This window comes from Capra hircus, chromosome 26 (assembly GCF_001704415.2).
Source record: "Capra hircus breed San Clemente chromosome 26, ASM170441v1, whole genome shotgun sequence".
In the NCBI taxonomy this organism is placed as follows: Eukaryota; Metazoa; Chordata; class Mammalia; order Artiodactyla; family Bovidae; genus Capra; species Capra hircus.
Window position 1 is genome coordinate 28,653,325 of NC_030833.1, and position 13,142 is coordinate 28,666,466.

General features: G+C 55.0%; 1 protein-coding gene across 4 annotated transcripts; it reads right to left on the reverse strand.

The window, feature by feature from the left end:
- On the reverse strand, positions 36-7,748 carry NFKB2 (nuclear factor kappa B subunit 2). Of its 4 annotated transcripts, XM_018041390.1 has the most exons (23): positions 7,634-7,748; positions 6,306-6,398; positions 5,942-6,023; positions 5,767-5,807; positions 5,418-5,516; positions 5,187-5,338; positions 4,817-4,923; positions 4,570-4,728; positions 4,190-4,294; positions 4,003-4,088; positions 3,788-3,926; positions 3,425-3,553; positions 3,088-3,297; positions 2,867-3,008; positions 2,376-2,490; positions 2,071-2,284; positions 1,748-1,917; positions 1,530-1,632; positions 1,250-1,401; positions 1,050-1,119; positions 643-815; positions 418-529; positions 195-319 (listed from the first exon to the last, which is right to left on the reverse strand). In XM_018041390.1, exons 2-23 carry the CDS (start codon positions 6,324-6,326, stop codon positions 195-197), a joined length of 2,706 nt encoding a protein of 901 aa, XP_017896879.1. In that variant the 5' UTR covers positions 6,327-6,398; positions 7,634-7,748. The 4 variants fall into 4 exon arrangements, with proteins under 4 accessions (XP_017896878.1, XP_017896880.1, XP_017896879.1 ...); XM_018041389.1 differs by lacking the exon at positions 7,634-7,748 and having other exon boundaries at positions 36-319; positions 6,306-6,608; XM_018041391.1 differs by lacking the exon at positions 7,634-7,748 and having other exon boundaries at positions 41-316; positions 6,306-6,607.

Genomic DNA, 13,142 nt, shown 5'->3' on the forward strand with positions numbered 1-13,142 from the left:
GCTTCCCGAGGACAAGCGTCACACACATCAGGGGCTGCTGTAAGTTGGGGAGGAGGCCAGGCCCCCTCCCTTTCCCATGAGAATCTTTTATTTGCCCCAACTGAAGGGTGGGCATGGGGTGTTAAATAAGAACTGGAACAGGCAGGGTCACTGTACAGAGGGGGCCCGGAAGGGGCTGGTGGGTAGGGAGCGGTTCAGTGCACCTGAGGCTGGGGGCGCCCGTGGCAGAGCCCTCCTGGCGGCTCAGGGGGTGGGCCCAGCTTCTCTGTTTCCTGTTCCACCGACTGGCTCCCATAGGCACTGTCCTCCTTCACCTCTGCTGGGGGAGTGGACGCGGGAAAGGGTGCAGGGAAGCGTCAGGCCTTAGGCCTCCCACCCTCCAAGCCCAGATCCACCTCTCAGTTACGGCCCCTTTACCTGTGCTGGGCAGCTTTTCCTGGGTCTCTGGACCCTTCAACAGCCTCACCCCCTCCTCCAGGCCCATGTCAGACAGGGCATTCAGCAGGCCTGCCAAGTCGCCACCAGCCAGCTGAGGAGGAGGAGGAGGCATGAACCAGGAGTTGTGGTTAGGGTGTGGGATCCCTGAGGAAGCACCAGAGATCTGAGACTGGGGCATGGAGCATGGGCCGGGGCCTGACTGACCTGGTAACTGCGCAGGAGGCTGCCACTGGGCGAGGCTGTCCTTCGATACGTGTCTACCAGACTGCGCAGCCCCAGCCGTTCTGCCAGCTCCGCCCAGCTGCCCTGGGCTCCTGGCCCGTCAAGCAAATGCTCCAGGTCCTGTAGGACTGTATCTTCAAGGGGTATCTCTGGCCCTGAAGGGGACACACACATAAACATGTTAGTTACCCCCAGAGATGGCAAAGACAGACACCCAAATGTCACCTTTATCTCAAGGCAACCTGATAGATAGTGCAGGTGGGGCCACTGGGGCAATGGATGGAGGATGGGGATGGAGAAAGGGAGACCTCCTTCAGTGGTGCCGAAGGACAAGGGACCGCTGTGAGCAGGGGTCAGGGGTCTGGCAGTGGGGGGGGAGAGCTCTTCACCTGCAGGGCTGGGCGGGGTCAGCGGCGGCGCCATGGTGTCCTGAGCAGCGTTTAGCAGCAAGGTCTTCACCTAGGGAGACAGCTTCAGTCATGACTACCTCCCATCACAGTCCTTGACCCCAGGTACCAGCTACTCAGGACCCCATGTACAAGCCCGGATGCCCCATCCCCTGGTACTGCTAGTCCTGGGCTGGCCTCACCTTGCTACTGCGAGTGAGGTCAAGAGGTGTGTGGCCCCGGAAGCTGCCTCGGGTGTCCCTCTCAGGGCTCTCGGAATCTGAGTCACTACCAGAGGTGGGAGGTGAAGGCAGTGGGCACAGGGGCTCCTCGTTCTCTGCGTGGACGTCAGCACCTGGGGCAGGGAGATAGTCACGGGGAGGCTCCCTCGGAGCCCACGTTAAGGACTGCAAAGTGCGGGATTGGGAGGTACCCCCTTTCCCCCGTCAGCCCTGTTCATAAGCCCCCAAGGGTGGGACTGACCAGCCTTCAGAAGGAGGCGGGTGAGGGTTGGGGATCCCAGTCCAGCTGCCAGATGTAGGGGTGTGTTTCCCGCAAAGGTTCGGGCATTCACGTTGGCCCGGAGCTGTGGGGTGCGAGGGAGGGGTTGATCATAGCACTGACTGATCCGCTGGGCCTCCCCCGACACCTTCACCGTCCCCAGCCCTTGGCTCCATGTCTTCCACAGTCCTCAGTCCCACCTTGGTAACGAGATGGGTGACCAACCCCAGCTCCTCCATCTCTGTGGCTAGATGCAGGGCTGTCCGGCCCCCCTGACGCTCTGCAGCCTCCACTTCAGCCCCATTCTCCACCAGCAGATCGAGGCACTCGGGGCTTCGGGCACGGACTGCCAGGTGGACTGGGTATAGCCCTAGTGATACAGGGTATTCAGCCCGCAGCTCTGCCCCTAATGTGAGCCCTTGACCAGCTCACCTCCACACCTCACATCCACTGTAGGCGCTCCCCAGATCCTCTCCCTGGTGCCCACTCTTGCCCGCTGGTTCAGATGAGGTGATGAACTCACCTTCGAAGTCGGGCACATGCAGCAGTTGGGGCATGGCGGGAACCCCACTCCGCAGCAGGGTGCACAGCATGTCGGGGGCGCTGGCACCTGCCCGGAGTGCCAGGTGCACTGCTGAGTCTCCATGCCGATCCAGCAGTGCTGGGTCTGCGCCCACCTGCAGCAGGAAGCTCACCACCTTCGTCTGCCCTGTGATCACTGCCAGGTGCAGGGGCGTCTGGGGAAGGCAGGCAGGGTGAGCCAGGCCTGCTCCCTGCCTCACCTACCTGACTTCTAACCCCTCCCCCTCACCAATAGAGACCCCTCACCTGGTGCAAGTGATTGGTGATATTAACCACGCCGAGGTGTGGGGCGTGGTAGATGACGTGGGCTATTTGCTCAATGACGGTGGTCTGCCCGTGGATGATGGCCAAGTGCAGCGGCCTAGGGATTGGTGGGTGAGACTCCGGCCTAGGAAGCTCAGCAACTCGTTTTGCTTTACTCCCAAAACTTCACCACCTCCATAATCTCCCTCTCTCCAGCCCACGAAAGTAAATCCTTCCGCGCACCTTTTGTGGTAAGTGCGTACTATTACTGTGCCCCTTAATCGACAAAACTGAAGTCTACAGAGATTTAAGTATTTTGAACAGAACTAGAGCGTAGCGAGGCCGAACTTGAAACTGGGTCTCCCTAACTCCGGAGCCCTGGCTCTATAGGTCCCTTCCCTGGCTCTATAGGTCCCTTCCCTGCCCCACACCCCACGACCTTGCACCGGCGGCGTGCGGAGCTCTGGTCCCCGCCCGCTCTCCCGCCCACCTACGTGTCTCCGTTCTCATCCTGCGCCGTCAGCAGGTGGCGCTGTCCCGCCAGCAGCGAGCGCGCGTCCGCCGTGACGCCGTAGTCCAGCAAGGCTCGAGCGCTGCGCTGCGCCAGGCCGAACAGGCGTGCGTTGTACTCCCGGGCTGGGGGTGACAGGGGGCGTGGGTGTGGGCTAGGTCCCCACCCGCAGCGTCCCGACCGCTGGGATTCCCGAGGTCATACCTCGATGCAGCAGCTCCGGGGCTTGCTGTTCGCGCTCGGGCGTCCCGGGGGGCGCGCTCGGCTCTGCTGCTTCCTCCCCAGCATCCACACTAAGCGTCTCGGCGGCCATCTGCGCCCCACCCCCGCCTCCCGGGTAGCAGCCCATTGGGGCCGCGCCCGACTGGTAGGGGCTGTAGGCCAAGGAGGAGGGGAAAAAGCCGAGGCTGCCACCTGTGGATACAGGCAGAACTGTGGGCAGAGGGCACCAGGAGGACTCTCCCAGATTTCTTCCCCACAACTTTTCTCCCCTTTATCCCATCCTCCTCCATTGCCCTTCCTGCCACCAGCACCACCTCACCTCCTCCTCCAGCTCCTCCATAACCCCCAGCCGAGCCCCCAGAGCCTCCACCCATGTGGGAGCCACCCCCAAAGGGCTGGGAGAAGGTGGGCAAGGCTTTCCTCCGCTTCCGCTGCACCTCCTCCTTGTCTAGGGGTAGAGGGAAATGAGATGTTAAAACCCCAACTCGCACCAGCCTCAAGAGCCCTGTCCCACTCTGGTAATGGCCTTTCCCCCAAAAGCCCTCAGGCTGGCTCCTAGGGCCACCTCTTTCTGGGACATTCCCTACTCCTGATTTCACTCATGAGTCCCCTGATCTAGTTCTTGGGACCTCCAGTCAAGCCCTGGCCTCCAGCCCCCCTGGGATCTTCAGCCCAGCTCCACCTTCTACCAGAGGATAATAGGTGAACTGTTTGGAGTCAGAGACATCCCCCCCACGCTTGCGTTTCAGTTGCAGGAACACGGTTACAGGACGCTCAATCTTCATCTTGTGATAGGGAGGTGTCCGGAACACAATGGCATACTGGAGGAAGGAGGACATAGGTGTCATTAAGGCCTTACTTAATTTGAGCCCAGACCCAGCCCTGGCCCTAGGGTACCTGTTTGTGAACATCTGTGGGAGAGAAGTCCCCAAAGGCTTGCCATCCATTCTCATCATCCTCGTAGAACCGAACCTCGATGTCATCTACAGGGAAAACTGAATCTATAGGGCCATTTGTCCTGAAGCTGTGTTGCTCCCCAAGCTTGATGCCCATCACTAGCTCCCAGCCTGGGCTCCAGCCTCACCTTTCTGCACCTTGTCACAGAGCAGATAAACCTCATCTCCACCCCGCACAGAGCCAGCTGTCTTGTCCATTCGAGAAATCTTCAGGTTTGAGGCTCCAGGAGACTCTATGGAGATGGCATATCAGTTACTTGAGATGATTCAATAGCCATGGTCCCAACTAGGGAGCCAGGTGCTTTGTATTTTAACAACCCCAAGAGACACAGGAACTGCCAGTATCTTCATTTACTCAGAGAGGGGATGTGACTTGCTCAAGATCACTCAGCTCATACATGGTGGGCCCAAGTTCAAACCCAGGTGTATCTGACTCCACAGTTCGAGGCTGCCCTCCACACTCCCTGTGGCACCCAGACCCAGCACCCCAGGTGGTCAGGATACTCACTGCTGTCATGTATGGGCTGGGAGATAACTGGCTTCAGGGGCAGAGAGAAGGAGCCATCACTGGCTCGAAGGAAGGCAGAAAAGCGCAGTCGCACAATGCTCAGATCCATCACCTTCTTCAGTTCCTTGGCCTCCTGCTCCAACTCTCGACGCTCAGCCTCTGGGCAGTGGGCATACATGTGACCCCTGGACTCCTCCTCTATTCCTTCCATGACCACCTCCCATGACTCCCTCCATATCCCCCATACCCGTAAGGCCCTGGGGCCTGGAGCGAAGACGCTGCCTCTGAAGTTTTTGTATCATAATCTCCATCATGTTCTTTTTAGTCACATGGAGGACACCCAGGTTGTTAAACCTGTGTGGGGGCAGGGAGAAGTCAGAGGCCTTGCGGGCAGTTCTTTCCTCCTGAGGCACCCTCCCCACCGGCAAGGCTCGGCCCTGCTCTACTTCCTCTAGGAAGCTTTTCTAGTTTTTACTTGGGGCCCTGGGTTCTGGGGCGAACCAGAGTCTTTCCCCTTGGTCAGATGCTGAGCTCACAAAGGTGGGCTGGGACCTAGGACTGGCAAGCAATGAGGGGCACACCAGTGGGGACCAGAGGTAGGGGGCACCGACACCTACTGGGCAGTCATGTCCTTGGGCCCCACAGACACTGCGCAGACCCCCAGCTCCGAGCACTGTTTGCCCACCAGACTGTGAGCATGGGCACGAGGTGGGTCACTGTGTGTTACCAGGTCCACCTCAATCTTGGCAGGTCCCTCGTAGTTACAGATCTGTGAAGGGTGAGGGCTGTCAGTAATGCCCATGGACACACTGTCCACTAGCCCACCCTCCAGCACCACCCTGGCTCACCTTGACCGTGGGATAAGTCTTCCGGCCCTTCTCGCTAGAGGCACCTGGCAGTCCTCCATGGGAAGGGCCTTCACAGCCATATCGAAATCGGAAGCCTCGCTGAAGGTGCCAGGGCAGAGTGACATTGTGACCAGGAGAAACATCCCCCCTCACCAGCCACAGCCCCAGCCAGCAGTGACCATAATGACTGGACGTATGTATCCTGAATCACCACCATGCCACTGTGATCAGCAGCTGCTAACAATCCCAACCCGAAGTGGGTCTGTGATCAGTTACCCTGCCCGTGGCCACCCAGCTACAACTGTCCCACTTGCCCCCAAAATTGAAGCCATCCCTTCTACTTGCTCACCTGCTTAGGCTGTTCCACAATCACCAGGTAGGGACCATCAGCTGGGGACAGAGGAGCCTTGCTGAGCCAGGACCTCTGAGCCCATTCCCAAGACAGAGGGCACACACCACATGCTCCTCCCTCCTCCTCCCTCCCGCTCCCTCCAAGACAAGGGCAGGTCAGGGGACTTATTAACCTGTCTCTGGGGCTGGCTCCTTGGGCTCCACAATGGACGGGTTGAATTTGAAATCATCATATTCAATGATGCCATCCAGACCCTGGTATGGAGACAGACTGAGATGGCAGCTGATTCTGAGCCACCCCCAGAACCCTCCACCTCTCAGCTCTCTAAACCATTAGCAATCACCCCCTCTCCTAGGCAGGCCCATAAAAAAGCTCCTACTGAAAGCAGTTTGCAGAGACTGACTGACAGGCAGGGTGAAATAATCTGAGGACATTAGAGGTGCAAGGGAGTAGAAGGGACTAGGACAGGCAGGCAGACAAGCAGACAGGCACAGGGGGGCAGCCGGCAGGCTTTGAGGCCAGGCGGCGTGACTCACTGGGTCGTAGCAACTGTCCATGACTCTGGGCTAGGCCCGGCTCTGTCCGGTGGCTTCGGCCGGGTTCTGTTTCCCAGAGTTTCAGGCGCCCGCCTTAGGTGGGGAGGAGTGGCGGGTGTGGGGAGAGATAGATCAGGACGGGAGTTGGGGGGAGAGAGGGGCCCAGATTTAGGGGAGGGTCCGATCTCCTCCAGCTACCCGTCCGGGTGTGGCGGGCAGGATCCGGTGGAGGGCGAGATCCGGAGTTGGGCTGGGCCAGGCCGGGGAAGGGGCAGGAAAGTTAGAACAGCTTAGGAAAGTCCCGAAAATACCAGGGGGAGGCGGGGCCAGGGGGCGGGCCTGGAAATGACGCCACTGACCACGCCCCCGGGCGGGAGGGGCGCGAGGTCGACTCTTCTCTGGCCGGAGAGCGCCTGCAGCGTCTCTGCAAGCAGAGGGGCAATCAAACCCAGGGAAGGCCCTGCGGGGTTGGGGGGGGGGCACCCCCCTCCTCTCTCCAGGCCGGCGCCAGGGACTGGGGGTCTTTCAAGGCCGGAGGAAGCTCCTAGTCCGGGGACCGGCCCCCCCGCCTTCCCCCTCCTGGAGCAACCTTGGGATTTTCTACCCTCAGGGAGGCCACGGCTGATTCACCCCGGGGGGTTTTGGGGGGACATTCCTGCTGTAGGAAGGCCTCCACCCCGAAGGCCTGTAGGTGGGGGCTCTTCCGAGTAGAGGGCCCCGGGGTTCTGTCCCGAGAAGCAGTCTCTGAGGCCAAGGGGCCGGAGGGGGTGTTGGGATGGGCACCTCCATTCCCTCTTCCCGAAAATCTCAACAGTCGTTGATTCCCACACCGCACCTGCTTTGGGTGCCTCGCCCCCGCCCCTGTCCCATGGCCGTATGTAACACATGTACAGGTGTCTAGTATGTTTCAGCCCATGTGCTTGCGCATTGTGTGCATGGCGTGGACATGCGTGTACAGGTGAGAGTCCGCTTATTAGTGTGGACACATGTCAGCGTTTATCTGAGGGCACAGGGGAACCTGTCGTTGAGTTTCTGCGTGGAGGGTGTGTGTCCAGGCACCTGTGCACGGGTGAGTGTGTTTTGCGTATGCATGTGTGTGCGAGTCTGAATGCATGGGCGATCCTGTGCACCTGCGGGCATACGTGTAGATGGACGTACGGCCCGTATCTTTGTACAGGATATCGATGTGTATCCGCGTGTCCTGTTCGTATGCGCGCTCTCTGAATGCGCAGATGCCGCTCTTCAGCTCTAGGGCTCGGTCAGCTAAGGACCCTCCTCCCGCCCTTGCCGGTGTCCCACCACCCAGGGGTCTGAACCCGGCCACTCACCGCGGCGGTGGCTCCGGTTCAGGATTCTCTCCCGGCCGGACCCACCTCGGACGGGTCGCGACACCTCTCCCACCACCAGGACTCCAGCCGGGAAAGCCCCTTTTCCGCCCCCGGGAGGGGGGAATTCCCGTGACGTTTCCGTGCGTCACTCGCCATGCCCTTTTTCATTGGCTGAAAGTTTAACTCCTGGACTTACACAGCCAATCGGGAGTGACTCAGGGGCGCCCCTTGGAGGAGAAATATTTGTGCAGCTCTGGAAGCCAGAGTGAGAATGACCCACAGACAGGCACTAGCTCTGACCTGGGGACCAACCCGCTGCGGGATCCGCTGACCGAGCGCCATTCCCCAGCCGAGGCACCTGGCTCCGGTCTCCTCACACCCAGGCCTGTCCAAGCCGGCTGGCAGCCCCTGCTGCTACTCGGTTTTATGCTGCGCCTAATGCTCGGCCACCTCTGAAGTCGGGGAACCCCAGGGGGAAGCTGATATGCCTCAGCCCCTCTGGTCCCGCCCGGAGCGGGGCCCGGCTGCCGGGAAGACTTAGAGGAAGAGGAAGGAAGTTAATCTTGCAGTAGGTTCTAGAGTGCCATCTGGTGGCCCCTCTGGAGCCTGAAGGAGACTCCATAATCCTCTTCTTCCCGGGAAGAAAGTGTCTGGACCTGAAACTTGTTTTGTAAATGACAGGTTAACAGCTGGCCAGACTTTCAGACCTGAGCTCAGGAGGTCTTCCGAGGATAAGGGAAAGGAGGTATTTATCTGGGAGACTCAGGCCTTGCTCATCGATCACGGAAGTTTGGAATATTAGAGTTGAAAACTCATCCAAAATTATTAGTTCAAATGCCTTTGATGTAAGAAATTACCTTTTTATATAGTTTTCAATGTCTGCTTACTTTAAATATATATATATATATATATATATATATATATATATATATATATATATATTTGGCTGCACTGGGTCTTAGCTGAGATCTTTATTGAGATCTTCTGTCTTCATTGTGTCTAGTTCCCTGACCAGGGATGGAATCTGGGCCCCCTGCATTGGGAGTGTGAAGTCTTAGTCACTGGACCACAGGGAAGTCCCTGCTTAGACACTTCTAGCGGCAGCAAGGTCAGTACAGATTTTCACAAAGTACTGACCTCTGGGGCTGGACATTTCTGGTTGATAGAATTTCTTTTCAGGAGGTGCCATGAATAATCTCCATTTTTGGAGGTGTCCTCCCTTAGGCTCACCATGGTAGAACATAGGCTGTTGTTTCAAATCTTGCCTGCAGCTTGCCCCTGACCTTAATTATGGAATTACAGGCCTGCAGTAGCTCTGCATAAAGGGAGACTATTGTGGCCCTTGATTTGGGTAATTTCCTGTCACTTCCCTCTTCATCTTGCCTGCAAATTGAATGTGCCAGATACTATGGGAAGATGTATGTGTACTCAGTTGCTCAGTCATCTCGGACTCTTTGCAACCCCATGGACTGTAGCCTGCCAGGACTGTACCTCTGCCCATGAAATTTTCCAGGCAAGAATACTAGAGTGGATCGCCATTTCTTTCTCCAGAGGATCTTCTCAACCCAGAGATTGAAACCGAGTCTCTTGCATTTCCTGCATTGGCAGATGGATTCTTTACCACTGAGACACCAGGGAAGCCCAAACTGATAAAGTTAAGACTCAGAGAGGAGAAGTAACACAACCAAATACATGGCTTGAAAAGGACAGAGTGAGAATCAAACCCAGTCTCTTAACTCTAGCACAAAGCTCTTCACCCTAAATTTGTATAAAGCAAAGCAGGTCTTCCCACCCCATTGCGAGACTTTAGACTTGGGTGGGAGTAGGTAAGAGTGGGAGAAATGGTCATATTCTAGGTAGATTTGAAAGTCAGGGGCAATAAAACTTGCTGAGGAATTGGGTGTGGGATGTTGGGAAGGGGTGTTGATATAGGAACCTAGAGGAGATGAGGGGTAATTGTACATTAAGTCAGTGTAATGGATGGTATTTGAAGTTTTGACAGTGGTCACTATTACCCCACGATTGAACTTAGAGAAAAGGAGTTGACAAGCACTACACCCTGGGACATTCTGATGTTGAGAAGCTGTGGAGATGAGGAACCAAAAGAGGAAATTGAAAAGACATGGTCAGTGAGGCAGAGGAGAACCAAGAAAAACCCGTGTCTCAGCCAGGTGAGAGCATTTCATGGAGGGGGTGGTGAACTATTTAGTTGAATTAAAGCTCCTCAGCTGAAGCCCAGGGTTGTTTTCTCACAAACACAGTTTCCCAGTGAGCCCTGAACACAGGTGAATACCCAAGGGCTTGAAAAGCCACATACTTTATTGTTCCTAGAATTTATTGGGAGGGGCGGGGTGATGGGGAAGTGTGCGCCCAATATTACTAACTCTGTAATTCATCTTCCCTGATATCTTTTTTATTTTTTTGGCTGCTCCATGGGGTTTGTGGGATCTTAGTTCCCCCAGCAGAGATGGAACCCATGCCCCCTGCAGTACAAGTGTGGGGTCCTAACCACTGGATCTCCAGGGAAGTTCTGATATCATTCTTATGTACTCAGAAAATTCACATTTATTCTTGGTTATGTTTGTTTTTTCCCATTTTTCTTTTATTAATTATAGTTTTTAAAAAATATTATTTGGCTATGCTGGGGCTGAGTTGTGGCATGCAGGATCTTTAGTTATGGCATGCAAATTCCTAATTGCAGCATATGGGATCTAGTTCCCTGACCAGGGATCAAACTGGGGTCCCTTGCATTGGGAGCACAGAGTCTCAGCCACTGGACCACCAGGGAAGTCCCCTTTTGTTGATGTATAGTTGATTTACAATGTTGTGTTAGTTTCCAGCATACAGCAAAGTGATTCACACACACACATGCACATGCGGAGAAATAAACAGCAACCTACTCCAGTATCCTTGCCTGGGAAATCCCATGGACAGAGCAGCCTGGTGGGCTGCGGTCCCTGGGGTCACAAAGAGTCGGACATGACTGAGTGACTGAATAACAATGTACACACACATACATATGTATTTTTTCAGATTATTTTCCATGATAGTTTATAACAAGATATTGAATATAATTGATCTATTTTATATGTAGTAGTGGGTATCTCGGAGAAGGCAATGGCACCCCACTCCAGTACTCCTGCCTGGAAAATCCCATGGATGGAGGAGCCTGGTAGGCTGCAGTCCATGGGGTCGAGAAAAGTCAGGCACGACTGAGCTTCACTTTCACTTTTCACTTTCATGCATTGGAGAAGGAAATGGCAACCCACACCAGTGTTCTTGCCTGGAGAATCCCAGGGACAGGGGAGCTTGATGGGCTGCCGTCTATGGGGTCGCACAGAGTCGGACACGACTGAAGTGACTTAGCAGCGGCAGCAGCAGCAGTGTTTATCTGTTATGGGCTTCCCAGGTGGCTCGGTGGTAAAGAATCTGCCTGCCAATGCAGGAGATGCAAGAGACACCAGTTCGATCCCTGTGTTGGGAAAATCCCCTGGAGGAAGAAATGGCAACCCACTCCAACATTCTTGCCCGAAAAATCCCATGGACAGAGGAGCCTGGTGGGCTATACAGTCCACAGGGTGGCAAGGAGTTGGACACAACTGAGCATGCATGCACACACATGGTGTGTTATCTATTAATCCAAGCTCGTTTATCCCTGCCCCTCTTTCCCAGTTTTCTAGTGAAGTCTTAGCTCACCATGTAATTATTACTTCAGGTACTCGACCTTTATTTCCACATGAGAAACTACAGAAAAATGTACCTCATTTTCGAGTTTCCACACCACCATCACTACTTTTGAGCTGGGGAAGTGTCGTAGGAAAGACCATGTGGTTTAGAGTGAAACAGACCTGGGTTTGAATCTCAGCTCCCTAACTTCCCAGGAATACGGCCTCTCTGAACCTGCTGCTTCATCTAGGAGAGTTAATATTTCTACAAGGTTGGGTAAGCAGTGCTTAATATTGACATACACTGGTGTTCCAACGTCACTTCTCCTTGTTAGGATCTCAGGCCTCTGGGCTTTTTGAAACCTGCTATCCTAGAGTTCTTATAGGAGACACTGTTAAGCAGCATTTCCTTCCAGATTATACTATTTTCCCAGAGGCTTTGTCACTTCCACGTCATTAGCCAGTCTTTCTTGGTCAGAATTAAGGCCTGCGTACTAGATCTTCTTGTAGCTTCCCTCACCTGACAACACTGTTAACAGCACAAGTCAGGCTATATGTCAGCTGATTTTTCTATACCAGAATAAGACTTTCGACAAATGCTTTCCTTTGCTTGCCAAGTGGGGTGGGCTTCAGTTTGCAATCACCCTAGCTTCTTTCCTAATATTTCAGACCAAGGGCTACAGACTGTTCATATTCTTTTGTTCACAGGATAGATTTTGGATTTCTATATGTTAGTCTATGTTGTCTCCCTCACAACATGTTTCCCTTCCTTCAGAAGCTTCTGAAGGCAGAGCTGTGGGGCTCAGAAGGGAGAACAGAGATGTTAGAGTCAAAGCCAATGGTCCAAGTGTCTACCTGATTGTAGGTCCAGGCTTTTCTGCACCCGTACAGAAAAGAGCAGGTGAGGCATTCAGTCTTACTCATAATTTTCCCAGGGGCAAGGTTTCAGGTTAGTGTGGAAAGCGGGCATGGTCTGGATTATTTGCAGAAGGAAGGGAAGCGGGAGAAACTAGTGCAGGAGCTGCTGGACTCCTGTATTGTTCCACATCCGGTTGTTTCGTTTCCACAGCGGTGCACCCAAGGGAGGCACTGACAGACATCCAGACCCATCCACGTGGTTGTGCTGAGCAAAGGGAAGACTGAGAGGCTGAATGATCACAGACACAGCTGGGCCCAATGAAGAGGTGAGCGCCCCCAAGTCTCCAAGAAGGAGGCCCACTGGTACTACTCTCCACCCTTTGGTGGAAGGGACTATGGTGAAGGAGGAAGTCAAGATGATGGGAGATGCTTCACTTGGGAAGGCTTAATAGCATTCTGCATCCCACCCACAGTAGCTCAGCCCTGCAGAAGCCATGCTGCCTGCCCAATGCACACTCCTTTTTGTCTTATCCTGATGCAAAGGGACAGAAGAGAAGGGTTTCTCCAATCACGCTTCAGTGACTGGGCTGTTTGGAGGCTACAGGATGGGAAAAACATTTCCATGCTCAGTTACGGGCCAGAATGCCCTGTGTCCAGAAACACAAGCTCACAGCTATGGGCAAGGTAGCCTCCCACCCCCTAAGGCCCATGGGCTCCTTGTGCTGCTGGACTATGAGGCACACCTGAGGGAAGCCTTCTGAGTAATGACAGCTCAGCCCTGGCTCACCTTCCCCCTGCCCCAGCCTGAGCTGTCACAGTTATCTCCACTGGAGCAGTTAGGGAAGAGAACTGTCAACCCCTGGCACATCCTTGGTGACAAGGGAGCACTGCTCTGATGGTGGTGGTGGTGGTGGGGGGGGTGCGGAGGTGGGCAGCAGCAGTGGTGAAGGAATCCTGACCATGGTTGGTAGGCTCGGCCTCTGTTC

Bases quoted from the DNA above. Each gene is read 5' to 3' on its own strand.
- NFKB2 (XM_018041389.1), bottom strand. From the start codon at position 6,326: ATGGACAGTTGCTACGACCCA. The intron at 4,729-4,816 runs GTATGGGGGATA...CCCACTGCCCAG, and splicing joins CAGGCCCCAGGGCCTTACGG to AGGCTGAGCGTCGAGAGTTG. The intron at 3,009-3,087 runs GTATGACCTCGG...TGTCACCCCCAG, and splicing joins CCCGGAGCTGCTGCATCGAG to CCCGGGAGTACAACGCACGC.